Source organism: Cyprinodon tularosa, unplaced genomic scaffold, assembly GCF_016077235.1.
Source record: "Cyprinodon tularosa strain WSP-4 unplaced genomic scaffold, ASM1607723v1 ctg40, whole genome shotgun sequence".
NCBI classification, from domain to species: domain Eukaryota; kingdom Metazoa; phylum Chordata; class Actinopteri; order Cyprinodontiformes; family Cyprinodontidae; genus Cyprinodon; species Cyprinodon tularosa.
This window is the reverse complement of record NW_024039119.1, coordinates 3,559,315-3,584,396: the sequence shown is the minus strand read 5'-3', so window position 1 is coordinate 3,584,396 and position 25,082 is coordinate 3,559,315. Positions and strand designations below refer to the sequence as shown.

General features: G+C 37.3%; 1 protein-coding gene across 1 annotated transcript; it reads right to left on the bottom strand.

Annotated features, from left to right (window-relative positions):
- Positions 1-9,032: 9,032 nt before the first annotated feature.
- On the bottom strand, positions 9,033-24,720 carry LOC119791785 (leucine-rich repeat neuronal protein 2-like). The gene is made up of 2 exons (XM_038298093.1): positions 24,439-24,720; positions 9,033-12,352 (listed from the first exon to the last, which is right to left on the bottom strand). The coding sequence occupies exon 2, from the start codon at positions 12,016-12,018 to the stop codon at positions 9,643-9,645; it is 2,376 nt and encodes a 791-aa protein (XP_038154021.1). The 5' UTR covers positions 12,019-12,352; positions 24,439-24,720; the 3' UTR covers positions 9,033-9,642.
- Between the last annotated feature and the right edge of the window lie 362 nt (positions 24,721-25,082).

Genomic DNA, 25,082 nt, shown 5'->3' with positions numbered 1-25,082 from the left:
TAAGCTGCCAGATTTTTTCTTTGGTGAATGCAATACGCTTCCGTACAGAGCTGGCTGTAAGCAGATACCAGAAATACCAGAACCCAGCTAAGCGTCCTCATCTGGCCTTACCTCTGATGTTACCCTATAACAGCCCTCCCTCTCACCTTGTTCTTGGCTGCTCTTCAGTGTCCACTCTATGTCACTTTAATCCACCAGATTGCATATTTCAGTTTTTAGTTGTTAATGTATAAATGTCGGATTTTGTTTGTGATGATGTCGTGTTTGCAGAGCCCTGGTAAAATGGCAGATGATTGTAACGTAGCAAACTGGAACTTCTTTCTGTTTTTCTTGCAGCATTTATTCTGTACATTTAAACTGAAAATAAATGTCAAAACCGATACAGGTGCAATAACCAGATTGGATGAAGGGTGCACTTCCATAATCTAATAATATGTAAAAGAGCAGATTTAAATTCAAAAGCAGTACTTGTAGAATTCAAACATTTAACCATCAGAGAGATTTATTTGGTAGGACTTGCCCAGTCTGAAAAAGTTGGTTAAATTGTAAAGACATCTCTGGTCTACGGGCTTTTAGGTGCATTACAAGTGTTACATAAAGCTTCCTTCAACACTCTGGCTTGTCAGCTTCAGATTTCCTTGTGGTTAAGTTTGTCCTTTGTTGACTTGGATGTATGGTCAGGCATTATGTGATGCTAAATTATTTAAAGATCCTATATTCAGCTTTTTTAAACATTCCAAAGTCAACTATAAGCTCTGCTAACTGTGAAATATTGCCTTTGGAACTGCAGAGTATTCATTCATCATTATTTTCTGGTGCCATTTTTCAAGTATTCCCACAACATTACTATACAGCAGAGGCTTATTTATCCAAGAAATGTGCATCTCTGTTTAAAAAGTCCAGAATCCAATCTAAATGTTCACAGGAAAGAACAGAAACTGAAAAAGAAAAAAACATTCCAGCTCTACAGAACCTGAACCTGAATGATGCTGCTGTAGGAGCATAAAGAGACACATATTCTGTCAGTAAAATAGAGATCCACAAATCAATCCTCTAAAGATCAGAATCATGCAATTTTACAAATACTAAATAATCCTCCATTTGTAAGGGGATATGCAAGTGTTCAAAAACGGTAACTTGCCCTATAAAGAGTTAATTTATTGCCAACTCAGATATACATGTACCAGTTACCGTAACTACTTTTTAACGATACAAACTTATGTTTACAAATCCTAAATGTACAATTATCAATTTTAAACTTCTATTGAAGCCGTTGATTTGTTTTAATGCAGTTTATTTCTTTGGCACCAATTCACAACACCTGGCATCTCAAGGAACTTTAGAGACAATTCAGTAAGATTATCCAGTCAGATTGGTCAAAAGTTTTATGTAAGGAAAACCAGCTGACTGCTTTCAGTCACTGACTTTGCACGATTCCCTTTTCCATATAGAGACAGCAGACATTTGCTGGCATTGTGTCGTGGACTCTAGAGCAGGGGTTTTCAAAGTATGAAAGGGTGAGCCCCCCTCCAGGTAGCACTATGCCTGGCTGTGTGTTTCCTGGACAGGGGGCACTGTTGCTTTTTGTATCTCTGCTTCTGTCTCCTTGATTCCCAGTCGGCCTCAGCAGATGGCCGCTCACACTGAGCCTGGTTCTGCTGGAGGTTTCTTCCTGTTAAAAGGGAGTTTTCCTCTCCACTGTCGCTACAAGCATGCTTAGTGTGAGGGATTGGATTTGATTCAATGCAATCAACTGGTTTTCCTTAAATAGAAAACTTTGACTCAATTTGACTGCATGATCTGGTGAACTGTAAAGTGCCTTGAGATGATGTGTTGTGAATTTGCGCTATATAAATAAAGTGAATTTGATTTAATATATTAACAATAGGCTTTCACAGCCCTTCATTGCTCAGACCTAATAACTTGCTTAAAGAAGCAGAGTACTTCTATTTTTACTTATGAAAAATGAGCAGTGCCATATTCTCATTTGGGTTTAAGAGTTCAATATAAATACATTTGAAAATAAGCATTATAATGGCAAACAATTTGCAAAAGGCTGCACATAGTAAATTCAGTTTGTTTCCCATGTTACTGTTTGCAATAAAACATAGTTTACAGAAGTGAAACACGTTTTATCAAAGACAAATTTGGTAAATTGATATTAGAAAAAAAATATTCCCTGCAGCAAAAGTTTGAGAAATATTTGAATCCAAAAAAGGATTTGAGAGTAAATAATTTTATTTTGAGATTATTTTTTTTACAGATTATATATATATATATAAAACATAGTTTACAGAAGTGAAACACGTTTTATTAAAGACAAATTTGGTAAATTGATATTAGAAAAAAAATATTCCCTGCAGCAAAAGTTTGAGAAATATTTGAATCCAAAAAAGGATTTGAGAGTAAATAATTTTATTTTGAGATTATTTTTTTTACAGATTATATATATATATATATATATATATATATATATATATTTTTTTTTTTTTTTTATTATTATTTTCCAGATTAAGTTTTTTACAAGTTATTTTCTTTTCCAATTGTGTTTCACTGATTCTGTTCAATTAAAGCCCAATATCAGCTCTTGCTTTTCACGCCCACGTTGACCAGCGTCTTTTCTCCTCACTCCAGAGAAAGCTGCTCCCAGAAATGAAAACCATGTCAGAGAAACAGAAATTTAAAAAATATATAAAATCTCTAAAATAATAAAGTTTAAAAAAATAAGATTTAAAAATATACATTTTGAAAATATAACAAACTGCGAAAAAATACTTAAGAAACAAAATCTGAAAAAACAGCAAAGTTAGTCTCAAAAAATTGTATTTATCAAAACATTTTTAGTCTTTTCTGAATTGTATTTTTTCACATGCATTCAAATGTGCACAACTTTTTCATTAACAAAATATGTTCTATGCTAGCAGCAATAATGGAACAAAATTCACTCCATAACAAGTAAAATAAAAAAAATGGAGATGTGGAGGAACTCCATATGAGTGTTTTTCCTCTGCTTTCAACCTGCTGCTTGTGATGATGATGTAGGCTTGTAATAACAATCTATGTACCTGCTGATCCTAAACAGTGTGAACACCATTTTCTTTTTCCAAGTTAGATTTTTTGAGTTTCTTTAGGTATAACCCAGGAAAACTATGGAAGGAAAAACGGTCTCATTGGAATCTGCCTTTTTTTTAACGTTTCAAACACAGAACTTTTTTACACATTGAATTCCTAACGGTGAATTTATATCTGGTAAAAATTTGCCTGCAAAAAATTCAGCTGTAAAAAAATTCAACTGCAAAAAAATTAGCTGAAAAAGAATCTTCCTGCAAAAAACTCAACTGCGAAAAATTCGCGTGCAGAAAATTCAGCGACACAAAATTGAACTGCAAATGTTTTGACCTTTTGGTGAACTCATGCCAAAGCAATCTACACTTGATAAAGTCAAGCAGCTACTAGCCAATGAAATTAGCTAATTTTGTAAGAAAAAAAAAGGAAGTTTGCCACCCGGAGCTTCTTCTGAAACAAACCAAGGGCCTTGAAAGACAGGGGTGCTGCACTAGCTGTGATCTGCTCAGTTATTTCACCCAGTCTGATTAGATGAAAAAATCTAATGGCTGTCTATTAGTAGCTACCTGACATTTTGTAATTATATCTATTTAACAAGAAAAACTCCTCATCAGCTTCATTCAGCCTGGAACAAAGCTATGCCCAACTGTTGTGTCACGTGACCAAATGAGGTAATTTCCTTGGCTAGAAGCTGCTCGACTGCATCGAGTTCTGATTTCTTTGGCCTGATTTCACCAAAAGGTCAACACATTTGCAGTTTAATATTTTGCAGTGGAATTTTTTGCAGGCAAATCAATGTGTTTAAAAATTGGTGTACAAAAAAAGGCTCCAGTGAGACTGTTTTTCCTCCATAGAAAGCACAAAAAAATTCTTACCTATTAAACATGTGCTGTATAAAAAAAATACAATAAAAAAATGCAGTGGGCTCTGGGCCTGAGGTTTTATCAAAATATATTTTTTAAATAAAGGGAATTATTAGAAAAAGATAACTATTTTTTTTTTATTTGTTTTATCTCTGCTCTGAGCTCTCAGATCCACCATACCAACCCATGTTTAAACAAAACTTATCTTGTTGACTATATTCTGACAACTATGTTTCAACATATAATCATAATATTTTACAATAACGAGGATGACTCCTGCAATGAATGAAGACATATTTGAAGTTTTTTGACTCTTTTACATGAGTTGCTCTAAAAAAAAAAAAGTATATTCACTATGTAGTGCTACTAAAGAATGACAGAGTTGTATAAATATTTGATTATGGAATTCATATAGATCGTTCTATGAATATACAGTAATGTCTTGCCTTATTATTGAAGAGTTGTATTATGTTTCGTGTGAATAAAGAACTCCTAACTAACGCTGGAGGTGTTGATTCTTATGATTGAAAAACTTCTGTATCTGTATAATGGGTCTGTTTTATGTGTTTTCTTCTCAATTCAGAGGGCCCCCTGCCCGTCTTTGCCTAGGGCCCCAAATTTCCTAAATTCGTCCCTGATTGGCTGTAAGGAGGGCGGAGACAGAGGACACTCTATCTAATGGTATTACTATGGGTGTGCTGGCCTGATGCTGTATGCTGAGCTGAAAGAACACCAGCTTCAGTCAGAAGCCCATTTCTCAGACAATTTTCATTAAAGGAATAGTACACCCAAAACATGATTAGCCTTCATTTTCTACTCACCCCCATGCTGAACAACACTCTGGAGTACTTTTTTGATATCTCAAATGCATCTGGAGATCTGGGAGGCTTCTTGCTGTCTGCTGACATTCAAATAATGGAGGTCTATGGTGCCCGAGACAGAAAGGTCCATAAAAGTCCACAAAAAAACGTGTCAATATTCCTCCATACTGCTCGTCCAATGTATTCCAAGTGTCCTGAGTGGGTAGCATCCAGAATTTACTCGAAACAAAGTCATTTAGAATGTTTTTAGAGCATAAACAGTAGTGTATAGGATTTCCTAAAAGCGCGTTCACGACGCTACGGAAACCGCGGCAGACCAAACCAGATGAAAGTGCGCATTCATCTCGGCAAAGAACTCATGCTCTTCCTCAGACATTTTTCTTTCGTTGTTTCTTCCTTTGCACAGGTAAACAGCACATTTCTTCTTCTACGCTTGCATTATCGGCAGAGCAGACGCTGAATGCGCACTTTCATCTGGTTTGGTCTGCCGCGGTTTTCGTTGACTCGTGAACGCGATTTTAGGAAATCCTATACACTACTGTTTATGCTCTAAAAACTAAATGACTTTGTTTCGAGTAAATTCTGGATGCTACCCACTCAGGACACTTGGAATACATTGGACGAGCAGTATGGAGGAATATTGACACGTTTTTTGTGGACTTCTATGGACGTTTCTGCCTCGGGCACCATAGACCTCCATTATTTGAATGTCAGCAGACAGCAAGAAGCCTCCCAGATCTCCAGATGCATTTGAGATATCAAAAAAGTACTCCAGAGTGTTGTTCAGCATGGGGGTGAGTAGAAAATGAAGGCTAATCATGTTTTGGGTGTACTATTCCTTTAAAAAAGACCTTAAATTAGCCTTTAATTAGAACTAGCAGGAACATCATCCAGATCTCTATTAAAAATATGTAATAGGGTATGGAAAGCACATATTTCTATCCTTTGATCATTTAGTACGCTAAGCTACACTGTCTAAAATATCAATAAGAACTTTCCTAAGAGTATGTATATGTTTTTTTTTCTTTCAGTAAGACGTCATAGTCGGACATACCCTGAACAGTCAGGCGACCTGTCATCGCACCATGTTTATCTGTATTTTAGTTGTGTCATTCTTTAGATTATGTACTATGGACCACCCTATAAAACAATGTGGAAATAAAATCAAAACTGACTGCAATTATGACTTGCAATGCACTGTTGGAAGTAGGGCAGGCGTTATATTTTTGGGACAGATCCGGTACAGAGCATTAATGAAAAAGAAAGGATGTAAAAACGTTTATTCTCATCCCAAAAGATTGGGATGAGAACGTTTCAAAAGGCTTCCTGACACTTTTTCTCATGTGATCACGCGTGGGAGGACCTGGCATGTGCAGAGAATGATTTTCACCTCTCTAGCTGGCATTTTTTTGCACGTTTGATTTTGTCGCCCAGTGGTAGGTAAACCATGCGCAGAAGTAGTTTAACATACATGCATTTTTTTTTTTTTTGCTTGTGGGTTTTTTTTTTATAAATGTGACGCCATAGTCTTAAATTTCATTGTAACCTGAAGAGATGAAGCAAAGCAGCCCATAACATGAAGCACCCTCCACGTTTCACAGCAGGGACAGTGTTTTTTTCTTTATATGCTTTATTTTTCCATATGTGAACAGCTGAGGTGCATTAGTAAAACCTTCTATTCTTGTCTCATCTGTCCATAGATATTCTCCCAAACTGCAAAAAAAAAATGAAATCTAAATAAGTAATTTTTTCTTTAAATAAGTGTATTTTTCTTGAATTAAGGATTTAAGTGAGGCACTTTGCCAATGGAACAAGACAATTTACTCTTGAAATAAGACAATGCAAGTGCATAATATCTAGATGCCTTATTTTAAGAGTAAAAATACTCATTCCATTGGCAAATGATGTTTTTTACATGCTCAAATTAAGGGTAAATACCCATAATTTAAGACATTATTACTCATTTTGAGATTGTTTTTGCAGTGCAGAAGCGTTGTGGCTTGTCAACAAGTAGTTTGGTTAATTCTAGTCTGGCTTTTTTATGAATTGTTGCCAAGAATATTGTCCTTCTTGGTTGTCTTCCGTTAAGTCCACTTTGGCTCAAACAACCACGGATGGTGCGATCTTACACTGATGTTCTTAAAGCTTGAAGGTCATAGTTTTCCTCCTGCTTCCAGATCCAGGTAGTTTGGCAACATTAACATGGATCTTACATTTCTTGAGCAGCTGTAATCAGAGGAACAGCAAGCTGCTTAGAGATGGTCTTATAGCTTTTAACTTTTACATGCTTAGCTGTATGTTATTTTTTTTATAATCTCCAGAGACGACTCTTTCCTTTCCTTCTGCTGGTCCTTGTTGAGTGTGGTACACGCCATGTTACCAAACAGCACAGTGACGACCTGTAGTCCTATATATAAGCCCACTGACTGATTACAAGCTTGTTGACACATGTGCTAATTACACAATTCCCAATTTGATTCAACCTGTCCCTTTTGTAGCTTTATTTTTAGTCTTTTTAGCTGTACTATAATTTTTGTCCAAACCTGTTTCATGAGTTATTCTTCTCTAAGACCTAAAGACCTGGATGGCCCATAACTTCTTGAAAATCAATGAGGTAAGACCGACGCCATGGGTTTTGGCAGCACATCTGAGGTTCCCTTCACTGAGCTAGGTTACCTAGCCCTGTATAGAAGTCAGTTATCACAAACTTTGGTGTCAAAGTGGATACTGATCTTAAATTCGACAGCCAGATAAAGGCAAATGTGAAAAAAAGTTTTTTTCATTTAAGGCAGGTGGCCAAAATAAAGCCCATTCTCTCCATAGATCTTTTAGAAATACCAATCCATGCCTTTATCACTACCCGGCTGGATTACTGTAACGCACTTTATTTGGAGGTTAGTGCTCTCAACTTCAGAGAATGCAAAACTCTGCAGCACGTCTTTTATTTGGCGCTCATAAATAGGGCTGGGTAAAAAAATCGATTTAATCGATTCCTTTACATTTTTGAAAAAATCGATGTCTAGGGAATGAGATCGATTCATTTTATAGTGACGCGCGTGACGTTCACATTCAAATGAGCAGGAAAGATGCACTCAAGATTACTTCAAGCCAGACAGCTGCAAATATAGCCAATAGGTTGCCTGAAAACATTAACAAATGGGGGCTGACCAGCAAATACTCTGTAGTTGTTACAGACAACACTACAAATAAGGTTTGTGCATTGAAAATAATGCAGCTCATGCATGTCTTCTGTGACCCCGCTGTGTCACGTCTGCTTGCTCGACTGAGGCTTCACTTTTTCACTTTTGAGACAGTTTTGTTGACATCTCATGTTTAAACTGTCTGATTTACAATTTGCACTTTGTGTTTAATATGACAGGAAAAAATAAAATACAGGAGTATTTTTGAAACACTTCATTATTGTAAAAAAGATCAAATCGAAATTAATTGATTTAGAACTGTATGAATCAAAATTGAATCGATTCAGGACTTTGGGGAAAATACCCAGCCCTAATCGTAAATATCAGCACATTACCCCAATTTTAGCATCATTACACTGGCTCCATGTACATTTTAGGATTAATTTTAAAGTTCTTTTATTTGTTTTTAAGTCTCTCAATGGTCTTGCTCCATCTTATCTTTCTGAGTTGCTGCACCTTCATGCACCCTCCCGTTCACTCAGGTCAGCCAATCAGCTCCTTCCTCAGGTGCCAAAAACTAAACTAAAGCGTAGGGGCGATCTTTATCCAATCCATATTTTTTTCCCTCATGTATATATTCCAACCATCTTTTGTCCCTACCTGCTCATTCTTGTAGGGTTGAGGGACCATAGGTGACAACCAGCGGTAATAAGGGAAGAGGCAGCTTACACTCAGGACAGGTCACATGCAAATTTCTTTCAAATAGTTTTTCTTATCAGCATTAAATTCATTAGAAATCTTAAAAACAGTTCCAGTGTGATGCAACATTAGTGAATACATGATTTGGAACCATCACATCTTCCAGTGCTTTAATCAGGCCTCTCAGTTGCATCCCTCCTCCAGCAGGGGACATACTGTGTCTTGTGTTGCTAAGAAGGCATCATATGTTAAACTCCACTAGTACCGGTATTCTTATTGGTTTAGTGGAAAAACTAAGCTCTCCAGATATGATGTAATATTATTACTTATTTAATTTCTTTTTATAAATCCCATACCCTGTCAAATTAAGATTTTTAATGCATCAAAACTCAATCTTTGATAAGAAGATAGAAAAAAGAAGTAATTTTTAAAGCTCAAAAAAGCCACTTTTAATCACTTTTATTTCAAAACATGTTTTTAGATGTGGGATGTTGTATCAGGGATGAGCTCACCAGATGCAAGATGGACTTCTCAGTCCAAGAGCAAAGCAAAAAGCGCTGTGTACATCCATCCGTTTGCCTTAAACCGTCCAAACAAGCAGAAAGTTCCTTCAGCGCCCATCGTTAAGCAGATTTATTAGCTTTGAGAAAGTATGCTCAAGTCCGTGACACATGTTAACTTTAAACAGGACAACATCCCAGAGGGCATAGCTGCTCTCTTCTGTAAATATCCATTTCTAAATGAAGCCAACTTTAGTTTCAGTCCAGTATTCATAGGCAGATCAGGCTCAGTTGTTTCTTCTCGTTTCACCCGAAGCAGAATTGTCCAGCCTTATTTCCCTGGCCAGGGGAGATAAGCAATCTGTACAACACATCTCAACAGAGAAACAAAGTCAATATATACTTTATGTTTATATAAAATAAATACAAATCTCTCCTTACATCATATGCTCTGATTCCTTCATTTGTGTGAGTGCTAAAGTGTTCATTTTATGTTCCATGTCATAGATATGTCCCAATTTAACATGTCTGCATTAAAATGGGTATAAATATCTCAAATGATATAATATGATGCCAGCTTTTCTTTCATATCTGTTTGTTCTTCATTATTTTCTTTTTTCTTCTGAGTGATTATAACAGTCTTGGGACCCTTAACATCCAGAATGAGGGGATTGTGATGCTTCCCTGCTTCCTCAACAGGTGGGGCGTCCCAGCCTTGCACCGATAGCAGCAGTATGTACGCAAGAAGCAGTAGTGTGACCGCTACGGAGGTCAGTTCTGGATTTAACTGCAGACCGGACCTTGGCTCTGGCACAGACTGGGTTCTGAATGACACACAATGTTTTTTGCTTTCCCCTGAACCTCTGTTGGCATACAAGCCATCCTCACTGATTCCTAGATGTAGACACACTCTGTAAATTGTATCCGCCTGCAGGTGAGTCAGGTTGAAGCTCTGCGTGCCTGCAAGAATCCGTGTGGTGTATGTTGGTGAGTGGGAGTCAGTGTTTGAGTGCACGGCCTGCCAAGATAGGCGAGTAGAAGGGAGGTTTTGTCTGCTCTGCCAGGACAAGATAGCGTAGTGTTCTCCAACCTTGTTCAACTCTAACCTTGCATCTATATTGATGGCTTGAAGTTTCTTCTGTTTAGTCACCACCACCCTTTTTCTATTTTTCCCTCTGTTGTGTACTCCTACCGTAACGCTCCGCGTATCTGCTCCTAATCCATTCTCTGCCACACAGGTATACAGCCCTGCCTCTCTGAATGTAATCCTGCTAATCTCTAGATTTCCCTCAGGCAGTAGCTGGTAGTGTTTGAAAAATTGGCAAACAGTATCATTTTGGGCTTGCATATGCTTGTAACTGGTGGCAGATTTGTTGTTAAAGCCATCAGAAGTTGCATTTATACAGACTGCCGAAGCTGACAAACCTCCGGACGTACTGTTTGTTGAAGGTCCGAGTCTCAGTCCAGAGGGGGTCACCCAGTACAGTTCAGGAGTTGGCTCCGCAAGTGCCCGGCAGTGTAAAACCAGTTTACCTCCTTCTTGAACCCCAACATAGGAGGGAAGAGAACTAGCAGGAATAGTTGGGAGACAGGATGTAGACATCTCTCCTGAAGAGACCTCTCTTACTCTGCGTGCTCTTAGTTCTGAGGGTGCAGAGCACAAGGTAGCCTCAGGTTGGATGAAGCGAACCACCGGGGCTGCTTCTGCCTTCATTTGCGTGACCCTTTCAACGCGAGGATGAGAGGTGTCCCTGGCGGCCCAGTGGAACAGGCAGTCACATCGCAGTGGGTTGGAGTGTAGACTGACCTCTTGAAGACTTGGCAGAGAGAGTATGATGTTCTGGTGGAGAGCACTTAGAGAATTAGAGTTTAGCATAAGACTCTCCAGTCTGTTTAGCCTGACAAAAGCCTGAGGATGAACATAAGACAAACGGGGGTTGTTGGTGATCTCTAGCTTTGTAAGCTCTGGTAAGTTCTCTAGAGAGGCTTTATCTATTGATACAAGCTCTTCCATGTTGTTCAGACCTAGCTCTTTTAGATTCACCATGTCTTTAAAATCCCCAGTCTCAATCAGTTTGATACGGTTTTTGTTGAGGTCAAGGAACTTGAGTCCTGGAACTCTTTTCAGGGCTTGTCTGGGTACCTTAGTAAGATGGTTGTCAAAGAAGGAAAGGCTTTCCAGTTCTTCAAGCCCTTCAAGTGCCTTCTCAGCCAAACCTCTCAGACCCATACCGCCAAGCACAAGGCTCCGAAGGGACTTTAGTGCCACAAAGCCTCTTTCTGGTAGAGCTTGGACTGGATTACCCCCAAGCATGAGAACTTCCAGCTGAGGCAAAGCCCTGAACCATCGGGGGTCAATCGTTGTGAGTCTGTTGTTATTGATGTGAAGACGGCGAAGGGAGTTAAGACCATTAAAGGCTCCGGGTGCAACTAAATGGAGGTTGTTATGACTGAGAAAAAGTTCTTGTAAAGCTGACAGTAATGAGAAGGAGGCCTCTGGAAGGTGAGTGAGATGGTTTTCCTCAAGGTGTATGGAGAGCAGAGAAGGCAGGGGTGAACTCTGAGTAATCATTTTAACATAACTGAAGCGGTTCTGTGAAAGGTCCAAGTCGGTGAGGTTGGGGAGTCCATGTAGCACGGCAGTGTCCAGTGCTGATAGCAGGTTACTCTGAAGGCGAAGGGTATGGGTGTTCAGTGGTAAGGGATAGGGCAGCTTTGTCAACAATAGATTGTTACAGTCCACTGTGGGAGCTTCGTGGTAGACGGAATCCAGGGAGAACCATGGCTTGATCTGACACACACATCTCACAGGGCACGGAACATACCACGGCAGTGCCGGTGGCAGCGAGCCCACAACAACGGGCACGCACATAGTGCTAAACACATACAAGAGACAATATGATTGTAGGAGAGCTAAGGCTGGCCTCATAATCCTCTCAGGAGGTGATTCAGACAAGGTGAGGAAGACTTTGTTATGGAGATGAGAGGTGAATCATTTGAAGTGGAGACGTGTGAGCCGACTGTAACAGTAGAGCAGATGGTTTGCTTTCACTACTCATAGCATAATGTTAAAATGGTATTGGTTTTATAGTGATATGACAAATGGAAATGAATCTCCGAATTTTAATAACTCTTCTTTACAATGTGCGACTTTGCAGTGGTAAAGCTGCTGGCTGACAAAGGTGTTCGTTGTCAGAGCATCAGAGTGTTCCCTTGTCAGAGCGAAGATCTGGCTGCAGGTGGATGACTCATTCCTTTGGTCACTGTTTTCAGAAACACAAGATAAGAAACAGATTCAGTAACAGAGCTTTTCTATTTGGAAGTACTGTACTGAGAAACCTCAAAAAAGGCCTCAGTAGTAGAACCAACTACAATTATTAAATCAAACTTGCATAACAACAAGAAGGATAAAAGATCTCTGAAAGTAACAATCATGCTCTTATCTGGAGAAAAACAGACTAGGGAAAAAATGGCATTTGCAAAGCATTACAGTGCAATCTTGAGACTGCAGAAGAACAGTCATTGTCATGAACTAAAAATGGAGAAAATATTGAGCAGCGGTGAAACTTTCAAGGAGGGATCAGCCTACCAAACTTACTCCAAGAACACACTGACAACTCAGTCAGAAGGTGACAGAAGAAGAATCGAAAATTAAGTTCAAAGCACTACAGAACTATGTTTATGCTTCAATCATAAGGAAGAGACTGGGAAAAAAAATAATTCATGGGAGAGATCTAAGTCCAAAACCACTGCAGACCAAAAATAACATGAACACCTATACTCTATACCAAAAATAAAACCTCAATTATAAATAAAGAAAGGAATTTATTTCTGTAGAGTTATATAAAAAGAAGGGAATGTGGAATGTGTCTGTCATATATAGTTTGGTTTATTAGTCCTCTGAATTAGGACTTTAATTTGGAGGGTCTATAGCTGGTCCTGCGATGGACTGGGGACCTGTCCAGGGTGTACCCCGCCTGATGGATGGATGAATGGATGGATGGATGGTCTACAGCTGCTTAGCTGATTTTGGACCTATAAAACTAGTTGCCATTGATGAAACCATAAATTCTGCTCTCTAAAAAAAAATCCCACCCAGCCATCAGCAGCCTTATGATGCAAAAATTAATGGTCTGCAGTGGTCTATTTAAAGTCTCAAATTATTATTGATGGTTCTGGCTGCATGACAGAGTATTGGGGCCAGGCTAGATATTTTTTCTATTTCCAGAATAAAGTCGTAATATTATGAGAATAAAGTCATAAAAGCACTAGAATAAGGTCATATTGCGAGAATAAAGTTGTAGTATTACAAGAATGAAGTGATCATACATCAAAGACCAGCTCCACCAAACAGCAACCTGAGTCCACTTTGACATCCTGTCCAATTTGATGCTGGTGCAAAAAGATTTCCTTATTTGTCAAACCAGAGCCAACGTAAAAACTTCACATGATGCTCGATATTCCTCATTTTAGAGAAGACAGTGCTTCGTGTAACAGTTGTCATAAATTATAACTTGTTTCTCCTAATTTTAGGACTTTATTCTCCTAATACTACGACTTTATTCTTGTAATTTTATTACCTTATTCCATAGTGTTACGACTTTATTCTTGTTATTTTATGAATATTCTCATTGCAACTTTTTTCTCGTAATTTTACGACTTTATTATCATAATTTACGACTTTATTGTCAAAATAGAAGGAAAAAAAATGTCTTTAGCCTGGCCTTAATACTCCGTCGTCCTGGCTGCCAAAGATAGCCAATTATTAGTTTCAGATTGGCAACTACTTCTTCACATAGATTCAACCTTGTTTTAACAGATTTTTTTCCAATTAATGAAATCCTTTAAAAACTGCAGTTTTTGTATTTTCCCATTTTTGACATTAAAAATTCCGGAAAACTGCCTGTAAAATAAATGACAATGATTGTATGAGTTAAAAGCATAATTTAAAAGGATCTGTGATTTGTTTTAATAGTGGATTTTATTTGAGAAATATTTATTTTAAATGCAACACAGTGAAAATACTGTAAGCTTTTTAGTTTAAATACATTTAAATGATAAAGGTAAATGATGTAGGCTAGTTCCTGTAGCACTAGCTCTGTCTATACTAGGGTTGCCAACCGTGCCTTGAAAAATGGAATCGTCACGTGTTTAGAAATAGAAGTACCTGTCCCATATTTACTGTAGTGGAAAAGGAGCGCACTTTGTCACGTATTACTGTGATAACTGTTCAGACGCAGGTCGCATTTGAAAAGATCAGATTCATATCGGATTCAGGACCACATAGCCAAGTGGCCTGGGTCGCATTGGATAAAATCGGATCTGTGTTGTTCAGACTATTATGAAAAGATCAGATACAGGTCACATATGGGAAAAGAATGGATATGGGTCACTTCCGGCTGCTGTGTGAAATTTTACACAAAGCTTAATATTTCTGTGTTCAGTCTGTAGGTTCCAGTCCAATAATAGCTAACTGTGTCATCATCCCAGTATGCATCGCACAGGTTAAAAAACTGTAAAACAGGTTAAAAATCACACTGCAAAAATATGAAACCTAATTAAGTTTAAAATAATAGCATTTTTTCTTGAATTAAGCATTTAAGTGCCAATGCCATTTTTTTTCTAAGTATGTATGAGTTTCTTTGTGTCAAAACTGTAATTTTAACGTTAATTTGGAAATATAGTTAGGCCAATATGTTCAACTAGTCATGGATCCATTTAAGAGAATAATGATGGTATAATTAGGTATATAAATTTTTTGTAAGAGCAGCTATTTCTATTCACTATGCATCCAAGAGTCCATAACATAGGTAACAATAAAGTCTGTTTTGTTCTATTGTATTTGATTTGATTCTATCCTATTAAGAACAGAACAAATTATGTTCTGTTGGGATTTTTGCTGTTATTCTCAGGCAGGAGTGATGAAATCATGCAACATGTGCATCAATATTTCATGGAACTACTTCACATAACGTAGTCAGAGTGTTGCCTCCCACAGATGTTGTTCATTATGAAACATTTAAATTAGACCCCAAGGATCTTTTATATCATCAGTCTTCTGTAGTTAAGACTCTAATGGGTACAGCAGGAGTTGCTGCTGAAACAAACTTAAAAAGAGACACACACATTAATAGGTTTTCATCATCTCGGGCCTCCGTATCAGGAACAACTTAGTATTCATATTACGTAATTATCATTCTAACATCATAGATGTTTGGCAGCAGTCAAAGCAGACCACTAATTGAATAAATTAGTTAAAGAAAAACTCAATCTTTTTTATTCAACCCACCTTATCTCAACACCAGATTTTATCTGCAAAACAAAAAGAAAATATATGACATGATGCAAAGGCTATCTAAAAGAAGTAACATGTTCTTTTTTTAGTAGTGCTGCATTTTTAGTCATTCTTTGTATACATATTTTGCAAAGCTTTATCTTTGGTGTTTCCTGTTAAATCAAACATATGTATCATCACATACTTTAAAAAACACTGAAGCACTGCAGGTTTGGTCGTGCACTGCAAGGGTATGTATCCATCTGCAGATTTATGGACACCAGCCAATAAATTATCATTATTCTGTGTTTCATTTATGACCATTTGCCCTTTTTTTATCAATGGGAATAAAGTTTAACTGCATTTTCTTCTAATTTTCAACACTTAAATAATAAAGTATTTGCATAAGCAATTTTATGGGAATAAAGGGTTTATGTTTTTTGGGTTTTTTTTGTTTTACATTTTTATAGAAATAGATCCAAAGCAGCTGGATTAAGTGTTGGTGAGTTTACACCAGTTTTGTCACCATTTTCTCTACATATATTATAGTTATACAAAGGCTCTGTGTTCTATTAAATTTGTTGTACAGATCTTAAACAGACATTTCCGCCTGCTTTGAGAACTAAGAATTGGTTGTAATTTCCATGCCTCCTTAACTGTAAGAAAATGTGGTTATGCAATCACAATTAAAGCTTGTTGCAAAAAAGAACAGGTTTTATAGATGGAAGTGAAATTTGTTTTTTTTTATTATTTGAAAGAAAATAAAATCCAGAAAAAAACCTTAAAAAACTTTTTTTTAACCTTCTTTTTCCATCAAATTTCACATTTTGAGATTGAGTTTTATGAGTTGCATTCTTTCTAAAATGCCTTTCACCGAGTGTTTGTATTGGGGATATGTGAAAAAAATTTGATTTATAAAACACAATTAGAAAAGAATTCACTTCCTACATTCTTGTCTAATTCATTTCAAAAACTCAATCTGAGAAGCAGAAAAAATATATTAAAAATGATAAAGTTAAACATATTTAAAAATAAAGAAAAGCAGTAGAAATACAATCTGAAAAACCCAGCAAAGTTACTCTCAAATTTGTTTTGAATAAAAGTTATTTTACATTTTAATTTAAATAACTTTTTTTTGTGACAATAATGAAATAAAATTCACTCTATGTCTTGGGGTCAACTGGCTAGTAAAAAAAAAAGTTGACAGAGAAAATGTGTAAAATAAAAAACAGCAACAATAAATTTATCTTTAAAAAGCTCATATAATACATCAGAAACCAAGAAAAGCTGAGTCAAAGGGAATGGTTCAATTGGATTTAACCAAAAAACAAACAAAAAAAATGATTATGGGATGAAATGTTAATATGTGAATATAAATCGGGTATGTGATGGAAACTATGGTAACCTTAGCTTTATATACTATGACTGCTTGGTTTATGTGATGTCTTTATGTTGTCATGTAGTCTTGGTGAGACAGGCTTCTGTCCTTTGCCACACGGATGGACATCTAACAGAGCTGGCTTTCATGCAGCTGCAGAGAAACACAAAGTCTGATCTCATGATAACTCACTGAGAAACCATTTTCCCACTGCTAGTGTTGTAAACAATTTGCCATCCACCTCCCCTTTGGGTATGAAAGTGTAAAGTCAGAGCAAACACTGACATTGACAGACTCTGTGCTCTCATCCTGCTTTTGACTGAGGACTTTTCACCTTTGACAGCACTTCAGTAATCTAATGTTTCCTCTTTAGGTGATGGAATAGTGAAAGGAATAAAATAGAATGAAATAGAGTGGAACAGAACGTGAAAACAAACAGATATCTAGTCTAATATACATATATATATATATATATATATATATATATATATATATCCTAAAAAATCCAAAGATGTAATGGAAGTAGCTGAGACTAACACCACCTGTATGACAGTCGGTTACCATGGAGACTTATTACGTACAGGTGGATGGGCCTTACTGCTGATGATTGACTGCCGGTCTTATGTCTTAGTCATGGGCTCTGTTCGAAAACCTAGGACGGGTCCTCCAAGGACGCGGTCTACCTAGACTGGATCCTTCGAAGTCCTTGAAAATAAGGAGACCGGAAGAGTTTTGGCTGTAAATTCGACCAGGTCTACCCTTTGGCGGGTTTTACCGCCGTATGCTCTGTTGCTTAGCAACCGTGAACGCTGACACACAAAGCAGGAAAAGAATGAATACAGAAGTTTTCAAAACTGTTTATTTATTTCTTTTTTATTGTGAAGTGAACAAAGACTACACTCACAAGAATCCAGAATGGAATAAATGTTCCAACCACCGGGAGCAGGAACAAATCAAATCAAATGTAATGATAGAAACCTTAGTCAGTTAAATAACCTGCTGCTGTCATTCTGCACATCTCTGATGTTGCTGCTATTTTCAAATATCCATTACTGTAAAAATGTCCATAGCTGCATATTGGTTATTTATTCCCCAGTTTTATTGTTAAAACACTTTACAGTATTTTATTGTTTATATTTTAACTCTTCCCTATTATGTTATTCTTATACATTCTTCTCTCTTGTGTGACCATTTTCAATAATCTTTCTGCTGCTGTAAATCTGCCCATTGTGGGACAATAAAGGGATTTTCTATTCTATTCTATAAAAGGGGTAGAAAGATATAAGTAAATCTAAACAATATATTTACAAAAAATATATCTGCAAAATCTCTAATATTCAACAACAAAAAATACAAGGTTAAGCATATTGTGCAAAATAGCAATAAAAAGATAAAAATCCTATCAGATTTATAGTCCCCACCCTGCAAATATATTAGAATCTGTCCTTAAATTCCAGCCAAACCCATTTACACAGTAACAGATAAAAACCTTTAGATAGACCAAACATTATCGCCACATATCTGACTCAATAACCATTAAAACAACTATTTTCATTCATTTCAGACGGAACTATTCACAGAGTTGTATTATAATAAACTGAACTTCCAATTTTCACCACTGTAACCTTTCCTCTGATCACAGCTTGCTTGGTCTCGCAATGAATCCTGGGATATCCAAGAATACCGAGGATACATCGGACCCGTCCTTCAAATCGGGCAAAAAGAAGGACGCATTTTAAGGCCGCATAACGAGGACTCTTGGAATCCGACCAGACCTCGGCGCCGCGCTATGACGTAATCGGCCTTCGAATCCGGTCTTCTAAGGATGCGTCCTAGGTTTTCGAACAGAGCCATGGTGTGTAATCGGCATCTTGATATGCCACACATGTGAGGTGGGATGGATTATCTCTGCAAAGAAGAAGTGCTAACTATCACAGATTTAGGGTAGGTTTGATTTCAAAAGCTGCATCCTCCAAGGACCCGGTCTATATGGACTAGACCTTCGAGGTCCGTGAAAATAAAGAAACCGGAAGAGTTTTGGCAGTGAATTCAAACAAGTCTAGCCTTCCACAGCTTTCACCACCTGTATGCTCTGTCGCCTAGCAGCTGTGAGAATTGACAGGCAAAGCAGAAAAAGAATAAATACAGAACTTTTTCAATTTTCAAGAAGCTTTAAAAGCAGCACTGTATCAGATTTATAACACTCTATATTAGAATCTGTCCTTTAATATCAACCAAACCCATTTACACAGTGACAGGTAAAAACTTTTAGATTAATCATTCATGGCTTCTCAGTGGCGCAGGGGGTAGCACTGCTGCCTTGCAGCAAGAATGTTCTGGGCTCGACTTCTGCCCAGGGTCTTTATGCATGGAGTTAGCATGTTCTCCCTGAGCATGCGTGGGTTTTCTCCGGGTACTCCAGTTTCCTCCCACAGTCCAAAAACATGACTAATAGGTTAATTGGCTTCTCTAAATTCTGCTTAGGTGTGAGTGTGTGCGTGAATGGTTGTTTGTCCTGTTTTTCTCTGTGTTGCCCTGTGATGGACTGGCGACCTGTCCAGGGTGTTCCCCGCCTCTCGCCCGTGTACAGCTGGTGATAGGCACCACCACCCCGGTTGGGATAGGCGTGATAGAAAATGGATGGATGGATAAATCAAACGTTAACCGCCACATATCTGACTCAATAACCATTCAAAAAATATATTTTCATTAATTTCAGACATAACTATTCACAAACTTGTATTATGTGCCGCATAACGAGGAGCCTTGCAATCCGAACAGACCTCGGCACCGCGCTATGACGTCATCGGCCTATGAATCTGGCCTTCTGAGGATGCAGCCCCTGAAATCAAACTCAGTGTTATACTGGTTTGTGAACAATATTTGAGGGAAATTGTGATATTGAGTATGTGCAAAAAGTTTTAGATCTTTGAGTTCATCTCATAGAAAATGAGAGCAAAACCAAAATTGTTGCGTTTATATTTGAGTGTATGTGTTTCTGTTTGACTCATGACTGGAAGGTGAGTCTACTATTACCTGCTCGCATTAAATAACAGATCTCTCCACATTAATGTCTTAAAGGCATGTGCAAACTAAACCTCAGATTTTGCAGAAGTTTTTTTTTTTTACATTCCATCTACTAGTAGACATTTTTTGATAAATAATAAAAAAAACTTAATATATTTTATACATTAGGCATGTTTAAAAAGCGTTATATATGAGGTGGATATTCAGAGATTTTTTGTAAAGAGATAAGACGCAGGCAAAATTTGTAAAGCCCATCTGTTGTTTTCTGCGCTGTAAACTAGAACAACACTAATGTGTGTCTCCCTCACTTTGTTCCAACTGAGATTCCAATAAACTCAAATGTTATGATGTGAATTTTGCTTTATTATTGTTGAAGGAAAGAGCCCATTTTGGAATTGGAAATCTGCAAAAGATGCGACCCAGTAATAAGACTTTTAAGAACTCTTAAGAGTAACTTTGCTGTTTTCTCAGATTTTATTTGATCAAAATATTTTTTTTCCACATTTCAGTTGTTTGCATTTGTTCATAAGTACTTTTTGGTCAGTTCAACTTTTATTTTTCAAATTTCTCCTTTTTGAGATTCAGTTTTAGGAATTGCGTTCTTTTCAAGTTGTGTTTTACAGATTACTCTGGCTCCATCTGGATACTTCTAATAGGTAAGGACATCAAACCCACGGTGGAAGAGAGTCTGCATTCGCCACAATAAGTGCCGTCACAATAGTGCTGACAGGAACTAGGACCACGACCCTACGATTGAGTATCAGGGCCTGACTAAGGTGAATTCTGTCTTTCATAGGCTGTAATTTTATGAGGATAAAGACAGATCATTATAAACTCTGCATATTATAAAAACATGTTGTAATATTATGGGATAAAAGGCTAGTATCATGAGAATAAAGTCATAATATTAGGAGATTAAAGTCAGGATATTACAGTGTTAAAGATGTAACATTATGAGTTTAGTCGTAAAATTAAAAGGGCATTGTTGATCTCCAAGATATCCGTCATAGAAGGATAAGCCCCTACACGGGATGGACCACTGAAACATAACCATTGTGGCGGTTATCAGGAAATCAGGAAAAGGAATAGGAGGAAGGAGCTAAAGTGGGAGGAATTCAGATTGAGCTGCTCTCTTCACTTCTGGGGGCGGGCTTCCCCGTGGAGCGAGGGGGCAATTCAATTGGTCTGCTGGACTTTAGCGACAACATTTTTAATGGTCAAGAGTAAATGTTTTTATTAATACTTTAAATGAAGAGAATGTGAAAACGCAATGTGAAAAGGGTGCCAGTATCAGCATTAATGCTTCTAAGTATATGTTGTAGAAAAAAAACTATGTTTCTTTCGCTCTCAGAGACTTTTTAATTAATCTCTTATAGAAGCATTTTTGTTATTTTTCTTAATATATTTGGGCAAGTTGGCGTTTCTTGTTACTACATTGACATTCATTTTTATCCATCAAGATATCCATATTTTTTTAATGTTACAAAGGTAATAAGGTCTTACCCTGGATTCCAATAACACTATTGGCTTGAAATTTTAATTTTCAAAGTATTTCACTGATTACCCTATAAAGGGTTAAATGTAAGATTAAGGAATTAATGACCAAGAGAAAATAGGAAAACAGTAACAAAGACTTACTGTAAGCTACATTCACTTTTGGAAATTATTAACCAAACACCAAGTTTGCAAATATTTAGCATGTTCTGGTTATGAATTTGAATTAAATGTCATTGTTATCTCTATTTGCTGACTCAGCATCCATGTTAAAAAATGTCCCTACTGCATTTATCCTGACAAGATATTTCTGTAAAACCTGAGCTATAGAATCCCACAGAGTAAATCTGAATTCATTCAGATTGAGACTCCATTTGGTCAACGTTGTTTTAAACATCTATTTCCACTGCAATAAAAGCCGCCAGTCTAATTATTACTATTATTGGATTTTTAAACTAAACTATTCCATAACCTCTCTTGGCTTTTCATAACTCTTCTCATCCTGGTAGATGATGTAGTTTATGCTCCTACTTTGAAGAAAATGCAAAAAAGCTTTACAGCTTTTGTTAGGTGTTTTGTAGAGTTTGAGAAAAAATGTCAGAGTTTATCCGTCTGTCAAGGTAGAAAATGATTTAAAGCTTTATAAAGACATATTTTCAAAAAAACAAATATAATTTAGGCTAAAGGTAGGAGTTGTTGTGACTGCTGCACATAAGTCAGTTTATAGCAGCAGTAACACTAAAAAGGAGCATTTCTATCCTCTTAGGACTCATCATACCCCTCCATCATCCATTTGCTTTAATTTTAGCTCATTCTTCCTTTTACATGCAACCTGCTCAATAATGGATTCATCATTTAATTTTGATCTCCTCTGCTTTTATCGCTTGTCCTGGAAAGCTCATAGCGTTTACAGCCTTTTCAGCAGAATCATGTGCTGATAAGTGCCAGTAAAGCGTTGCCTTGTCATTTCAATTGTTCATAAATGTAGAACAAAGTAGATGTGTATGAATCCCTAGATACCATCGTAACTCTGTGCAATCTTTTAAAGTTTGGCTAAATGCAGCATATTTCTGCTCTCAGGGGCCATTAGTATTCTGCAGATGTTCTGTAGAAACTTTAGATGCAGCAGGAAAAAGTCTGTCAATGGCAGGACTTCTCTACTTAAATGAACCTGTTCGGTTTCTGTTTCTGTTATGTTTTTCTTTTGATGTTCAGTTTTGCTTTGCTCTTTGTTTTATAGTTTGTTTATGATTTCATTCTTATTTTGTTGTGTTCTTTGGATTTTTCTCAGTTACTGTCTCAGTCTTAGTTCTGTTGTGTCCCTCTGCTGCCCTCTTGTGTTCTCCTTTTTTCCCTAGCTCTTTTCCTCTCCTGCCCTATGCTCACCTGTTCCCAATCTGCTCATTATTCTTCTCTTTGTCTCAGTCTCCTTAAAATGCTCTCCCTCTTCAGTTTTTGTTTGCTGGGTCCTCGTCTAATCTCATCTGTCTTCCTCCAACTCGTCTCTCTGAGCCTTCCTCCTGGTTACAGTTCTTCCCCTGATGACTCCATGTTTTTTGGGTAACGTTTGACTTGTGTTTTCTTGTTTTTTTTTTTTGTTTTTTTTCCTTTTTAGATCTTTGAATTTTGGACTCCTGTTTTCTTGTTTTGTTTGGACCTCTTTTTCTTTTTGATTTTTGGATCTCCTGGTTTCCTGTTAATTTGGACTTTGTTTTACATTTTGGATTTTTTTGATAACCTGCCTCTGTTTTCCGTTCTTTAAATTCATCATTAAATTTACTTACAATTCACATGTGCCTTCCTGCCTCTGCTCTTGGGTCCTCAATCCATAATCAAATCTTGACAGAACCAAACTCAAATTGCTATTTAGCAAAAGTTGCTTTTGCTAAATCTTGTGGGGGGTTTTGGAGATGCTAAAAGCTTTTTTAGGCTGTAAGCTTTTGAACATTGCCTGATCTACAAGGCAACAGTGTGTTGGCTCCCCGTAGATCAAAAGCAAAGAGCAACCAAGAGAGCTGAGGACAAGACTTTCTCATGACCTGCTAATTCCCAAATTCCCCAGAGCCTGGGTCATGGCCTAAAATTATTAATACAGATATAATTGTAGTAAAAGAGATTTAAATGTGTGTGTGTGTGTGTGTGTGTGTGTGTGTGTGTGTATGAAATCTAAGTTTTACTTCTTCATACCCCTTTTCAGACAATTTACATCAATCAATGTCACTTCTCTAGCTGCATATACTGACAGGTCTATTTTGGTGATGGATTTGTTTCTATATATGTCTAGGTGAATTTAGTTAGCTTGAAAATTGGTGTTTGGTTTGGTTGATGTCAATTAGTCTTTTTTGTGTGTATTTAGTTGATTCATTTATTGTTTTTTGTCAAATTGTCTGTCTGAAATATGAATTACTATTCATTTATTCAAATGGGATAACCATTTTGTTGTTCCTTCTTTCTCTTGTTTCTTCTTGTTTTTCATGTGGGTTGGTTTGAATCATTCCTCACACAAATTTATTTTTTTATGGTTGTTAAGGATGATATAAAACAAAATATGAAAAGATAATGCATAAATATCTGCCTGAGCAATATGTAGACTCTTGATTAGATAAGCTAACCCTTACAGACACCTGGTTCTTTCTAACCTTTCGCTCTGAACTCTACATTAAGATCAGAAGTGGGATAATTCTACGATAATCCGCTGTAATCCCCCAGCTCTAACAGAAACCTACGAGAAAAGCTGTCGGCTGAAACTACATGAGAACTAAGAATAAATTCTGAATATTGACACATTTTCTCCTTTTTGTTCTTTCTCTGTAAATCTGGGTTGTATGTATGAGATGTTCCCCAGTACAGAGAGCCCAAGCAACAGGGCAGGATGGAGAGCTGGGTGGTGGGGGGTTGTTATGACAGAGACAGACGTGTTGGATGCAGATCAAAAATAAGAAGATTCCTTAAAGAAAGATGCATTCCTCTGCATCTGTTCCAACATGCACGCTGACATCCTCTGACACAAACATGTATTTCCCTACAATCCTCTCTATTTAACTCACGCACACACACCTGCTGTCATCCCCTTTAAGTGGTTGCGCATGCATTCAGTGCTGCATGTGTGCATGTCTCTGCGTGTGCTAGGATGTCCTCCTAGCTCAAAGAATATCAACAACATTCAAGCCTCTTACCGCAACAGAAGCATTGACTACATCTCTCTCTGCCGCTCCTCCTGTCTTCGTTTGTTCTCTTTTTGGATGCTTTGTACGCCAAGCCTCTTCTCTTCCTTTCTCCTCTATCTGTCTCTGTCTGATGTTTGTTTATCTGATAAGGTTTCTAAAATATCACTTCCCCGGCTCCCCCTCTCTCTCTGGAGCAGAGGAGAAAATTGGCACAGTCTCTTTCTCCCTCTATCCCTCCAGCTAAAGAGGAGATGAGGTGTGTTCTGCAGCAGCACTTCTCATCCCTCCTTCTCTCTCTCTTTCTCTCTTGCTGCCTGCCTGACTCTCAACCTCTTTATATTTTCGAATCTCACAAGCCAATAGAAAACCTCTTGTTTTGGTAACAACATGCTGTTTGTTTGATTTCTTTCTTTTTTCTTTTTGTTGGATGAAAGGTTCACTTGGGCTCCTGATAGACTACTGGATATAAACTGCAAGCCAAACCACAGTGCTTGGTCTTGCTTATGAAAATAGTGGAAAAAAACAGTATTTCTAAAACGCAAATCAGAATACAATCCAAAAGTTATTTTTTTTCTAGTAATCCCAAATAAACAGAAGCTTACAGATAGTTTCATTATTCACAAAGTGGTGTATTCTAAGCATTTTTCTATCTA

Bases quoted from the DNA above. Each gene is read 5' to 3' on its own strand.
- LOC119791785 (XM_038298093.1), bottom strand. From the start codon at position 12,018: ATGAGGCCAGCCTTAGCTCTCCTACAATCATATTGTCTCTTGTATGTG.